This window comes from Astatotilapia calliptera, chromosome 19 (genome assembly GCF_900246225.1).
Source record: "Astatotilapia calliptera chromosome 19, fAstCal1.2, whole genome shotgun sequence".
Taxonomy (NCBI): domain Eukaryota; kingdom Metazoa; phylum Chordata; class Actinopteri; order Cichliformes; family Cichlidae; genus Astatotilapia; species Astatotilapia calliptera.
In genome coordinates, this window is record NC_039320.1 from 12,021,652 (window position 1) to 12,035,580 (window position 13,929).

Consider the following 13,929-nt stretch of genomic DNA (forward strand, 5'->3'; position numbering starts at 1 on the left):
GCATTCATGGAATTACACAACCAAATGGTATAATGGGTATGCTAAATGGTCAAGTGATGCTCCAGAGTAACTTGCGACAAATAAAAGGAGCTGTTTCGGATTTAAAGAATGAGATTCATTTAGCTTCATTTCTTGTGCTCTCGTCCCCTCAGACTCAGGCAGCTCCTCACACACAGCGACAGGAAAGCAGGTGAGGTAAAGATAACACGTTACTCGAGGCTAACAGGTGTTTTTCCTGACAACAGAATAATTTGTGCAACAAATGCTTTAAGAATAAGTCAAAATTTAGTTTGTTTTAAAGCTGTAGCTCTGCTCTGGAAACATTAATGCTAACGAGACAGATGTTGGCTTTGTGCAACAGCTGCTGCACATCCAAATATAACAGGCAGCATTTTAAGTAATGCCTCTATAGGCCTGTGCCAAATATTTTATTTTTCTTAATAAAATTTGAGGGATTAGTTTTAGTTGAGTATTTTATTCATGTTTTATGTCTTTTTAAAGTATTTTGGGGGCTTTTTGTGCTTTAGGCTGACCCCGGATGTTGGATGGATTCAAACTTGGGCCTCTGCTAAAGCCTTACAGCACATGGATCACCTGCTCAACCCGATGAACTGAGCTGGCTTCTCGTTTTATGTATTTATTATGATATTAAATTACTATTTTTTAATTCTAGAGACTCTTGATACAGAAAAGTAAATGTAAACATATTTAAAGACCAATTTTGCAAAAGAAATATTTAATAATAATAATAATAATAATAATATGTGATATATTGTGGAACAGGTTAGCAGGAAAGACCAGACCTCCCTCTCCCTAGCCACGTCCTTCAGCCTATCTGAGGAGACAGTGACGTGCGCCCAAGCCAGGTGTGAGATCTCATGGGCTCCACCAAGTAGGAAAACCCAGAACACCTTACCAAGGAGGCCCCAGTCAGATTCCTGAACCATGTGGCGGAGTAGCAGTGACTCAGTAGTAGTAGCTCCTCCCCCTATTGCTAAGGGAGAGTCCAACAACCCTTCATAGGAAGTTCATCTGTAATCATGCTCTTTAGGTCACTATGCAACTGAGCCCTGACCTGGACCTTATTCCTGCTGCTTCACTCTCAGGTGCAAAGCAGCAAAGTATGAGGGCGTCACATGGTGAGGGCAACAGAACCACATCATCCACAAAAATGAGAGACTCGATTCTGAGGTCACCAAAGTTTCAACTTTCTACACTTGGCTACATTTGAAATTCTGCCCATAAGAATTATGCACATGGAGCAGCAAAAACCATTAAAAAATACACAGATAACACAGATTTTTCTTTTTCACCAGTGCTGATTTAATTAAGTATAATTAGGTGGACTTGGAAGTCATTTGAGTAGTAGAAACCACTCAAATAAATGCATAAAACGATGTATAAACGTAGATGCATATGTATAAAAGTAAAACAAACAAACAAACAACAACAATCTGATATAAAAACATCAGACTAAGGATGTAAAAATTTCTTCAGGTAAAAATTACAGTCAAAGAAATTAACTGTGCTTTACTTTTCCAATAAATTAAACAGAGCAAAGCTCAACACCAAAATCCAGCCCAAACTAAACCACATTTCTGTACCTTCAGCTCAGCATTATGGACTCATCTCTGCTGTTTACAATAATCTCATTTCCACTGTGTTCCAACCAGAGAAAAAGGCTGAAAATATGAGCATCAGTGCATGCTGTGGTGTGGTTTCCCCTTGGTTCATTTTGTTTTGCTAACCTTTTCAAACATGAGTAACTGTGAGCTATCAGATGTCCATCTCCTTATTACCTCTAAAAACTTCCACTACGGGGGATGCTTCCTGTGGTTGCTTCAGATTGCAGGCTTGTTTGGGAGAAAGGAAAAAAAAAAAAAAAAAAAAAGGTTAATACTCTCCAGCATTGCTCTGTGGTAATTTAGTGCTAGCTGAGTATGAATGGCATTGTTCTCACCTTGAAAATGAACAATGCTAAAGGAAAATGTGCTGTAAGCGTTCAGTTTAATCAATGCCAATGTGCTTGGCTTGAATGCACGCTTAATAGGATTAAATCATCGTTAGTTTGAGTCATCAGCAGATCTGCCATCATTTCATTCTCACTGTGTTTTTCTTCATCTTCCAGGGAAACAACAATATCAGTTCCATTACTGTAATTTGTAGCTTAGCCACAGAGTGTCTATTATCTCTTAGTATTGTTACAGAGCCAATTAGCACTATTAAGGAAGCACCACACCTTTAGAATTATCTGTAACTGATCAAGGAAAGGTTGGTTTATAACTCCCTCTGTGTTTCTTATACAACAAGCACTACTGGGAACCTACAACATATGCCTGCGTGTGCTGAAAAAGAAGCATCAGGGAAGGCGGCAAGGGCTGGTCCGGTTGATGGCACGGGAGGGGGAGATGGTTATTTTGATCCACTCAGGCAACTGCATTCTGAGGCAGCAGCGTGGTGACAGCATCTGTCAACGAGGGGTTACCAGGCTACGCAGCAGATATGATCTCAGATGCTCTCACAAGGCTGCCCCCACACCAACGTCAAAAGATTAAAACTATAACTAGTTTATATGCTTGATAACCTCGTTACCAGCATGTAGCAAAGACTGACACTTGCACCTCAAATATGCTGCTAGGAAGATCCATGTTTGAAGGAGTTTGAGGATGAAAGCCCCTCCAGGTGGCCAGATGATTACCGTGTGAAACATGACGTTATTAGAATAACAGCTGAATTGTCAAGAAAAGGGACCACCTGCTGAGAATCTAGGAACCAGGAAAAGATCAGGTCTCACCTGTGTCTCATCACACATCCTTGAATTTCAAAACTTGTCATGCTTGCCAAGCAGTGTCTGCTCACTAAAACAATGCTATGAGAAAGTGTTACCATTAGCCAAGTTGTAGTTGTAATAGAAGTTATTCCTCCACTTAAACTGCTGGAGTGCACGCCCTCTTTCTTAGCCTGCAAAAACTGAGATGAATTTCTTGAAATTTGTTGGAAAGTTGAAGGATGTGTCAAAGAAAGACAATTAAGTCATTTAATTCTGTTTCAGATCTTCAAAATGACAAAAAAGCCCCCCCCCCCAAATTAGCAGTGAAGAACTGTTCTATCCCACTATGTCTGAACCAAAGCTTTGGTTTTCTAGAACCATTTAACCCCAGGGTGCCAAAAACGGCCCGCCAAAGGATCCAGTCTGGGTTTGCAGCGCTGAAAATCACAGACGGAGGAAAAAAATGTGGAAGTTTTTCCAGTACTTTGCATCATCACTAGAACGACTGAAAGACCTCACATATAGTCTGCTACACTGCACACAAGTGATGTGGTTAAGCCAAGAACCAATGCCAGTGTATTTTATTTTTAAATAACTGGAATGACTCAAAGTGGAAAAAATGCATATTGTTCAAATTGCTCTTCGTGTTTTGCAAATAAAAAACAGTTCATTAAATGTGAACATTTTCACATGGACCTTTACACTTAAACAAAAGAGGAAAATCTGAAGAAGTCTGCGGGCCCTGAACTAAAATAAATTTGACAGCCCTGATTTAACTAAAAAGGTGCCCGATGGGTAAACCACTGTCTTTACGATTATCGTTTGTGTCACGTCAAACAAACACATTGAACAAATTTCATCTCACCGTTGCAAAGCTCTGATATTTAAAAATAGAACGTTCACTACACTATGCACATGTGTGCACACAAAAAATCTAAATGAACAGTTGTTCATTTAAATGCTTGAAATCCTTAGGCATATGTCCTATGATGCAACTTGTGCTGTAGCTTGAAGTGAACTATAGAAATATAGCTTCGCATTTTGGCAACGCAACCATGACTGTGATGGATCCGCTTGCTAGTAATACGCCATGTGAGCAGTCTACTGAAAAGCAAAAGCAAAAAGCTTTTTTCCTCTCATTTCTTTTGCTCTAGTGATCTGGGTTAGATTCAATTGATTTTGAGTCGTTTCTCTCTCTCCAGCTCTTCAGTAAAAGGGAATATTCTGTAATATTTATTAGTTCCATGTCCAACATGATCTGCTCTGTTTTGTCAGCCCAGGTTCAACACAGGACTACAAATCAAGCTTTTTTCAGGACTTTTTTCCTTTCCCATTTTCTTTAGTTGACAAACTCTTCTCCGATTGGTATCTGATTCTTCAACTGATAATGCTGACATTAATCAAAAACAATATTAGGAGATGATTCAAAAGGTCTGGGATGAAGCTAGGCTTTCTAGGCTTTCAGGCCCTAACCCTGGGATAGGATGTAAAGGACTATAGGAAAGGAATTGGGAGCAGTAAGCAGGCAAAATGAAAAACATGACATTAAAGCAGATTAACACAAATAAATGAATATCAGGATTGCATCACCTTGAATAAGAATTAGCAAAACTGCTAAAAATGTGTTTTATTGAATACATTTCATGTCTACAAAGAGATGACTGAGAGAAAAGATGTTGGTATGAAGTCTGGCACTGATACGTGAGGCTCTCGGGACCTCGAAGGGCTCATACTGAGCAGCCCTTCCCCCTGAAATCAGTCATGTCAGGTCAAATATTTCTCAGGAGAAGTGTTAGTGACGGACAGGATACCTTAGTGTTGTTGAGCTGGGCCAGTCCCGTGCAAGCATTGGCCAGCAGAAAGTCGCCGCTCAGAACAGCCATCTTATTCCCAAACTGCATGTCCTTCAGCGGGCCGTCTGAGTCCGTCCACTCCTTCAAGTTAACAATCCCACGATGCACCAGGAAGGCTGTGTGGATCAACTCTGTGATTTCTGCCAGGTTCCTCTGACTGTGAGACAGAAATCCCCCCACCAAAAACAACAATAAATCTAAAAATCACAGCTTTGTCGTCAGCAGCTTTTAAAATAGGCGTTCCTGAGGTTTGACAGTTAGAGAGCTTTTTGACAGAAACATTTTTATTGTCTTCGAGTCGGCAAAGTTTGAAAACTCATTCAAGCATTACCGCAGAGGTATGCTGATCACAAAGAAATCGGTCAAAACAAAGGACTTATGGGTTTCTTGATCTTCCACGTTCAGAAAAGGAAAACCATCTATTCAACCAATAAAGCGCCAATATTCAGGAGCTGCAGTCCTTTCACTTCAATCAAACACTTATAAAAAGAGAGGGTCTCTAAAATGTGTCAAACCATTAAATGGGACGAATTTTTAAAATGTGCCATTACCCATTGATTTGGATGTGCTAAGTCCAAATAAGATGATTAAAACAACTGACTGCAGATGTTGCCCAGCACTTTCACATCTGTTGCATTTTTAATGTTATTTAAATAAAGCTGACTTGATTGGCTATTAGATGAGTTTTAATCATAAATTACAAGCATATGTTTTCTCATCTGTTCTTTATTATGTAACAAATTAAGACATTTGTGGAGAAAAATGAATAAAGCCCTATATTAGCAGTTTAGCTTAGCTTTAGATCCACTGATAAAAAACTGTACTGAATTTAATAAAGGATGTGTTTGCAGTCACCACAGTGATTGCATTGTCGGCTACGACTCTGAACTCCAATACAAAGTCAGACGGGCACCACGCAGATATTTGGTAAATTAAAAAGCCAATATACCGGCTCACATGTTTTTCCTTTCAGACACACAGAAGTTTGTTAATCATTAGTCTGTACTTAGACAAATTACACTAAGAAGGTCGAATCCAAGGTCTGCGTCTTTTCTGGTTGTAGTTATGAGCTTTTGGTCTTACACCCGACCTGGTAGCACATCATGAAAACCAGAGCCAGTGGTCCAATATTAGAAATGTTTTATTACGTATATTTCTGAAACATTTTGGCTGTAGACCACCAAGATTTGAAACCCACGAGGAACTGTGGGAGATACATTTTCCCATCGGCTTCTATATTAATGGACGTTTTGGAACCATAGGAGCCCCCCTCCCCGCGCTGGTCATCAAAAACAACGCAACTTTAAGTACTTCTTTTATATACAGTCTACGTCAGAAACGAGCCTTTTCAGCCTTCTTCCTTTTCCCTTTAAGCCACTATTACCCTGATTGGTTGCCCTTTCTGTTCAGTGTGCCAGAGACGAGCAACGATATTAGGTACATCTCCCGACTTCAACAGCCTACAGATCCAAATGCAGAAAAAAAAAAAATGTCTGCATACGCTGATCTTATTATATGAATCTTTGGCCATGTTTAATACGAGCATCCACTGTTGTAGCTGTATAAATATATGACATAAATTATGGATAAGTATAATAGGTCCCCTTTAAAATCGGAGTCGGTATCCTCAAGGGCATAAAGCAGCAGATATATCAGACATTTTGCTGCACAGCACGTCAGTGGTTGTGTTAAAAAAAGAAATTAGGCTTATCATTAGCAAATAACAGCCTTTCTTGATTATGAGAGAAAAGACATAAACGTGGTCTTTGAATAGAGCCTTTCAGCGCAGCCTTGGGGAGGATATAATCAAATGTTGATTCAGTCATTGGTGGGGGATAATTAGGCCCCTCTCCATATGGAAGGAGCTCGCCATGCTGTGACAGGAGGGATCCATCCAGACAGGGTCGGGTGCACTGATAGCCACTTACGACCTTCTTTCAGCCGCCATGAGGACCTGATGAGCCGGTCGTCGGCTTTGAGCTTCAACTCCTTCCTAAAGACACACTCACACACACACACACACACACTTGTAGCCAGGTAATTGCCGTGTTCGACGACGGTGAAGGAAAAGATGTGATTAAAATTCAATAATGTCATCTATTTTGCCTCTCAATCACACCCATTGTCTGGTTGGTTTCTCTGCTCGGTGACGCAGAGCAACAACACAGAATGAGAAGTTAATAAGTTCAGGGTTTAAATAAGAGGAAATTAACAGATTGACAGGCTCGTGTTCTCAAGGTGCCTTGAAGTGATGGCTACGCTCGGTGGGCTGCACGAGGAAGACTCATTGTTTCAACAAGAGGAACAAGAAAAAGAGCCGGGGCTGATTCTGGATCGCAAAAACAACAGGCTAAAATTTATTCCAAGTCATCTTACGGTGACCCTTTTCTTTGCTTTTTCACTTGAACTAAGAGAGAGCCAAGAGACCGTCTACTCAAGCTCCACAGGGATACAGCAAAATAATATACAATACCCGACAAATGGTCATTGACACAGAAAAAAAAAGCAGCCCCTTTAGCCTTGGTTAAATCAATATACAAGAGTTTCTCTGCTGAAACCGGCTTTAAAAATGTCACTTTATGATTCTCACTTCAGAGCCTATTTGGCCAACCTTAAAGTGACTTTATTTAATGAAGCAGCTCATTTTATGCTTGTTTATGAATAAAAAATCCAGACAGCAATGTCAGTTTAAGTCTACTAAGTTAAAAAACAAACAAACAACAACTTAGCAATCGAGACACATTACAGTTTTTAAACAGAGTGACATTTTTGTCAGAGCCGTTCTTTATTTTGAAAACACTGAAACAAAACTATTTATGAATTTATCATTTTTATTTCAGTGCATAATTGTTTCAAGTAAAGTAACAATCTGGGAAAAATTTATTTTATCAGATTTTCCGAAGTACACTACACAAGAAAAAATTCTTTAACCGTAAAGGGGCAAAAAACAAAACAAAAAACTCCCATCATGTTAATACGTGAATAAAAATTTAAGTCTTAAGTTTTTCAGGAAAACATATTATGCTCATTTTATTTCCTAAACAGCCAGCAGGGGGCGACTCTCCTACCTAAAAAAACAGTAAAAGGATGTAGAGGTCTGCAGGCAAAACAACCCCACTTTTTATTTTACTTCCTGATTACTTGAAGTTTATGGTCTTAATTGCTTGTCTTGCAAATTTTTTCATGATAATGCTCATTTTGAAAATCGCTGCCCTATTTAGAGTAAAAGAGCTGATTTGGGTTGTTTTTTTATTCTTCAAAAATCCACAAATATTATATCAAGCTACGGCAACATTTTCAGTACTTACCTAGAAGTCCTTCAAGTTAAATCACCTGTCAGTGGAGACCCAGACCTGGGCATGGATTGGTCCCCCACTTTGTCTCACATCCCCGCAGCAGCATTTTTCATTTCTGCTACATTGACCGTTACAAAAGGCCTCCACCAGTGGACAAGTTGCATGATGGTGCAGGTGTGAATTTAGTGAACAAAAAGAAAAAAAATAATGTCTATAAATCATGCAGTATTTATCCAACCCAGGTATTTTCTCCAAATATTCTTGATGTTTTATTCATGGAAGTAGAGCAGTTTTTTAGTTTGTGCTTTTTTGTATTGGTTTGTTTCTGGATGCTTATTTTGATTATATACATAAAAAGGTTGCTAGAAGAAAAAACTATCTATTTATATTTTAAGGCCAAACAAGAGATCTTTGAAAAGGTGAAGGGAGTCGCTAAAAAAAGAAAATATAAAAGATTTGAATCTGGCAGATGATCGATCAGATTGAATTAATGTAGATAATTAATTTCCCAATGTGGTTCAATGCAAAATGTTTAATTGGTGAGAATTCATTTTTTTCTTTTAGAGATAATATTATTATTATTATTTATCGTTTTAACTTCTAACAGCAGTGGAAGAAAATGAGGAAACCCAAAATGAAACTCCTGCACAAAGTACCAGAACCCCCTGTCAGTCGAACTCCGGTGCATACAAATTCCCACTCTCCACTCTGCCAGACCTGATCAGCAGCAGTAGAGCTTGGGGAGGAAAAAGGGGGACAAGGGGGCCGATGTATAAATAGCTTTGGTGCCCAGTTGCATAGCAACCGATGCCATCTTGCAGAGGTGTAACGCCCCTCACCACGCCCCTTGTCCTGACTGTTCTGTTCAATTTCCTCCCTCCGCAGTCTGCCTCGCCATCAAACACTGCCTTGCAGATCTGTGTGCGTCCCTGTGTGCGATTTAAAGAGGTGGCCTGTCCATCACACGGCCTGCATGATGCACAGTAGCATGGTTTTCATTTGTCACAAAAAATTAAGAGGTGTGGTGGGTACAAGTTGGACTGTACATGTATGTGCCTGTGTTTCTATCCATCTATCTATCTATCATGGTGGTGCTCTGGTGAATCATCAGTGTCAGGCAGCAGAGTGGGAAATGTTTTACAAATGCTGCCTGTCAGGAGGGAGGAGACCATCCCCCGGAGGTTTCAATCACCCCCCAAACCCGCCCCACCCTGACTCCCTCCATCCTTCCATCTCGCCATCAGCAGAGGTGCTAATGAGCTCATGAGAGGTGGGGGCAGAGAAAGAGAGAGAGAGAGAGAGAGAGAAGAGGCAAAATAGTGCAAATGAGGTGATCAAGTCATGCTCTGTGTGTGTGTGTGTGTGTTTGGGTTCGGACCATCTATCACGCAAGTGAGAGAATGCAGCATGTTGGATTCGGTGATCCGGTGTCACAGGGATGTAACACGAGGTGACTGTGTAGAAACTCGCGGCCTTGCAGACCGAACGGGGCTGGGCTCAAGCTCCTCCACAACGCCTGGCTTATTTCAATTAGTTCTAATATTAGGATGTTTCTGCACAGACGCGGCTCCACTGCACACATGTGTCTGGTGCCAGCTTGCAGTAAGAAAGGAGGCTTTCAGGCTCCCAGCACATAGCCACGCCAAACACAGCAGTCACTTCTGGAAACCACTTGGCACACACCCACACCCCTGTTCTGAGCTGCATGCTGCTAGTTGGATATGTGTGTGGAAGCCTGAGAGGACTGTGGAGCACTGCCTAAAGTATTTTAGCATCAGAGCATCAACACCACATTAAACACTTTTTATTTAAATATGTAAAATAAACTGCTGTGTTAAGTTTGTGATTTTGTTGAGCCATTTTATTGCATTTACACCATATTTAGACTTAACAGTCTGCAGCTGCTCCCTGAGGCTTTATTGCTCATTTTAAAGAACTCTAAACAACTGAGACTGAACACCTCCAGTCTGGAAACCAAGGCTGAAACTCCCTCCATCTCAAAGCAGTTTGCCAGAGTAATTGATGGCATTTTGTTGAGAACATGAATATGATGATTTCAGTTTAATACGTATTTGCGAAGATATGCCAGATTCATACTCTGGGGAGCAAATTTATATGAATCGTGTACCAATCTTAGTTTAATACTAAAATTTAACTTCTAATTAATGCCAGAATTATGGACGTCTGTAACATTTTTTAAAGCTATGACACTCAAATGGCTAACAGTGGCAAACCAACCCAATGGGGATGACTGGTTAGAGTGCATACAACCTGGGTGCAAGGTGGTAAACCCAGAAGCTCCAGCAGCCAAGAGGATGGAGGATTTGGTCCAAGCGCTACTGGAATATGATATTATTATATACTACCTGGGCTGTGGCATATATAAGCCTAAAAATATAATCTTCACCTCTCATGACCAGTGACAGCGGGGAGTTTCAGCCCAACTTAATAAGCAGACATAATAGAGCTAAAACAGTAATACTGAATAATCTTTGCACCTGTTCCCTTTCTTAAAAGCTTTAAAATTATTTATAGTATTAGCTGTTCTTCTAACTGGCATTTGCTATGTTGCTAGCCAGTAAGCATACCCATAATCCTCTTTTTCTATCGAGCAATGACGAGCTGGTCCTGGTGTTTCTTTCTGGGTTTTTTTTCCCCTGGTCCTGGTGTCTCTAAACCAGGAAAGGAAGAAATAGAGATTCTGGGTTCATCCGATTCTCAGGAAGCTGTATTACGAATGCTTTTGCAATATTTCAGGATGTGTGAGCTATTGTTTGCAGAGTCTAGCTGTGTGTCCGAGGTAAACCAGTAATATTTTACTATTTCCATGTCATTGTGTGTTCAGTACCAGTACGTCTGGTCCGATTGGACAGATCTGTTTATTTGGGTTTGAAAAATTTGAAATGAGCTTGGTTTTTTAGACACACCTATTCTTATCTTAATTAATCAGTTTTTACAAATAAATTTTTTTAATTAAATTAAAAAAAATAATATTTGCACGAATTTTACGTGGCCGGTGTGTAAAGACCTTAACAATGACCTTTGTTTACATAATGGGCATCATGGCTTTTTTCCCCCAGTACACCGTGAAAAACAAACAAACAAGAGACTAAGCCTCAAATTTACTGAGGTCACAGTTTCTCCTCAGACTTCCATACAACCAGAAATCTTATTACAACTAGTGGAGTCTCCCCCTGTTGGGCATGAACAAGAATGCAGGTTTAAGGTATTTCAGCAGTGGCTTCACTTTTCAGTCCCAGGAGCTGCGTCTCTCTTTTACACCATCTATAGTTTCAACTGATGCCTGGGAGGCCGCTGAGCTCGTGATACACTGACTGAGAAGTGATCGTGAGCCTTTACAGAATTCCCCTTCCCTTCTTTGGCCACATTTCTTGTCTATCCCTAGACCAAAAAAAAAAAAGTACTTTTTTTTTATTATCAAATTTTCATCAACAAAAGTTTTCACACCTCATGTACATTTTTCAGGCTAAAATTTCTCCCTAATGTATTTCCCCTCACAATTACCCGGAATCTAAATATAACCGAATACAATACAAAACACTTGATCTTGCAACTGCGCCTGTATTGTCTCCATATTTCATCATATTCACAGGATGATGTAGTGCTTCATTTACAGGAATTGATATGGAGGATAACCACAGAGGACGAGATAGAATTACCTGACACGAGGATTTTATTTCACTGTTTATCCTTCAGCAGCCATGTAGCAGGGACAAAAGTGGCATCGCCTTTCTCGCTCGGCTTGCCACGCACATTTATGGCTCTACGATCCATCGCTACAGATGTTCACACTGCCCACTGTTTTCCCCCCGAACAGCACATACATGAAAAGTGAAAGCCTGGCTGCCTGTGTGTGGTTACAGATTTGATTTAGCAGCCATGCAACTGCAAATGAAGGTGGAACATTTAACCTTCAATGAGAAAAACAACCAGCTGCAGTTTTCATGTTATGTATTATAAAGAAAAAAAAAAAAGCAGAGACGAGTGTTTTAATTGATATTTGCTAACCAAATCTAATTACTAATAAGCAGAGACATAATTATCACAACAGTATCACGATTTGAGGTGATTTACCTGGGGTAGATGCCACTGACCATGTCTTGGGCTAGGAGATCGGAGGCGGCGTGGCTTGGCCCTGCGGCTTTAGACAGCAGCAGGACAACCAGTCCCCTCATCTGAAGGTTGTTCTTACTGTCATAGACGAAGCCTCTGCAACGAAACAGCATCAGCATTAAAGCGCTGCCTCTTGTCATTGTGTGTAGTGACAACAAAAGCAGCAATGTTTTGGCAAAGACACAGAGTGTGAAGTCAGGACCAGCTGGAAGTCTATCACAGGGCAGACACAGAGCACAACCATTCACACCCATTTTTACACCTATGGCTAATCTAGAATCACCAATTAATACATGAATTTGGGATGAAGCCAGAGCGCTGGGAGGCCCCACGCAGGCAAAAGTACATCCAAAAAAGACCTCTGCCAACCAGCCGTGTTCAAACTCACAGGAAGATGTAGCAGGTACCACTTATGCTTACTCCACTTACTGATGTTTTGCAGACATGTGACCAATAACCACGTGATGTCAACTTGCCTTACATTTTCGACATGTGACAATGATGAGTGAAAAGCTCCGATCAGACAAGCCTAAAAACCTATCCTAAACCTAACCTATCTCTCTCTAATCCTAACCTCTGAGTTGGACACAAACCAGCTGCAGGCATGAGGCACAACTCCGCAGGTGAACCTGCTCCATTTTTGGTTTGCAACACAATTTTTCCACCTTGGATAGTAGTTAGTTTTTCTGCAAAATACTATGGGCAACTGTGGCAATCTGCTGGCAACCAAAGCAATGACTTTTGGTGCAACACCTTTGAATTCGATGCCACCCAGAGGAATCTGGCAAAGTGCACGTGGCGCCATCTGAATGACCTCAATATCTGCTTCACCACCACCTCGGTTTAACTCTTAGAAGGCAGTGAAAGCTAAAGTTAGGGAATATAAAGCATCATGTTCCACTGGCATGGGATGGTAATACTTTTATAAAGTTACAGTTAATAAACTTTTAATTTAAACAGCTAAAACAGAGCAGTAATTGTCTTATTATCTACTGTAATAAAGCAGATGTGCATGAGTCAGAATAATCAACATTTATCTTGGTATTTCTCTCAGTTCATCATTTGTCTAAAATAAGATGTTTTAGCTCCTCCTCCTTCTAAGATCACACTTCTTCTGATTGGTTGCCCTGCAAAAACAGTAGGTCTGCTCTCACATTCAGAGATGACCATATTTTTGATATCCCTACTGTTAGACACCCATACATGCAGCATATTTGTTTCTCTGATCAGAAGTGTTATTTATCCAACAAAGGAGCTTTTCAAAATATTGCACATTGCATGAAGCAGTAGTATCGCACTTCTGCATATTCATTTAATGCCATGTTAATTTATAGTTACTGCTAAACTTTATTCCTGAACACAGAAAATAACAAGAAAAAAATGATAATTTTTTTACTGCAGGACTTTTTTTCTTTTGGATTTGAAGGGTTGTGGTGATGGAGGTGGTCGTGGTATTCCCACCCCCTTCACCAACAATCTTCTGAGGTGTTCACAGAGGCACATGCACACCCACGAAGACACACACACAAACACACAGAGGCCAGTGGTAGCTGCTTGTGTGGTGGGCAGATTAAATATCTTTTTAGTCTCTCTGGGGAGCGGTTAGACAGAGCACCTCTAATCCTGTCCCTATGGGAGCCCCTTGTGCCATGAATCACGCTCTCGTTAGGGGCTCCGAGGCAGACGAGCAGCCACGCCCCCCTCTGCTCGAAGCCCAGACAGCGGCCTTACCAACCTCGAGCCCCCACCCTCTCTGACCCACCCCTGCGCCACAGAGGGGGGGGGGGGGGGGGGGGGGGGTGGTGGCGGAGGAACCCTAGACAGATAGTGGATGTGAGAGACGGAGCATGAAGAGAGGGAGGGGACGGAGGGAGAT

General features: G+C 40.8%; 1 protein-coding gene across 2 annotated transcripts in view; it reads right to left on the reverse strand.

The window, feature by feature from the left end:
• pdss2 (prenyl (decaprenyl) diphosphate synthase, subunit 2) overlaps window positions 1-13,929 on the reverse strand; it is a 33,209-nt gene that overhangs the window by 12,670 nt on the left and 6,610 nt on the right. For both annotated transcript variants that reach the window (XR_003270572.1, XM_026151077.1), the window contains exons 2-3: window positions 12,015-12,149; window positions 4,582-4,780 (exon numbers count right to left, since the gene is read on the reverse strand). Coding sequence is in view for 1 of the 2 variants with exons in the window: in XM_026151077.1 (XP_026006862.1) it covers window positions 4,582-4,780; window positions 12,015-12,149 (334 nt within the window). In the remaining variant the exon portion in view is untranslated. The remainder of the gene's footprint in view (window positions 1-4,581; window positions 4,781-12,014; window positions 12,150-13,929) is intronic.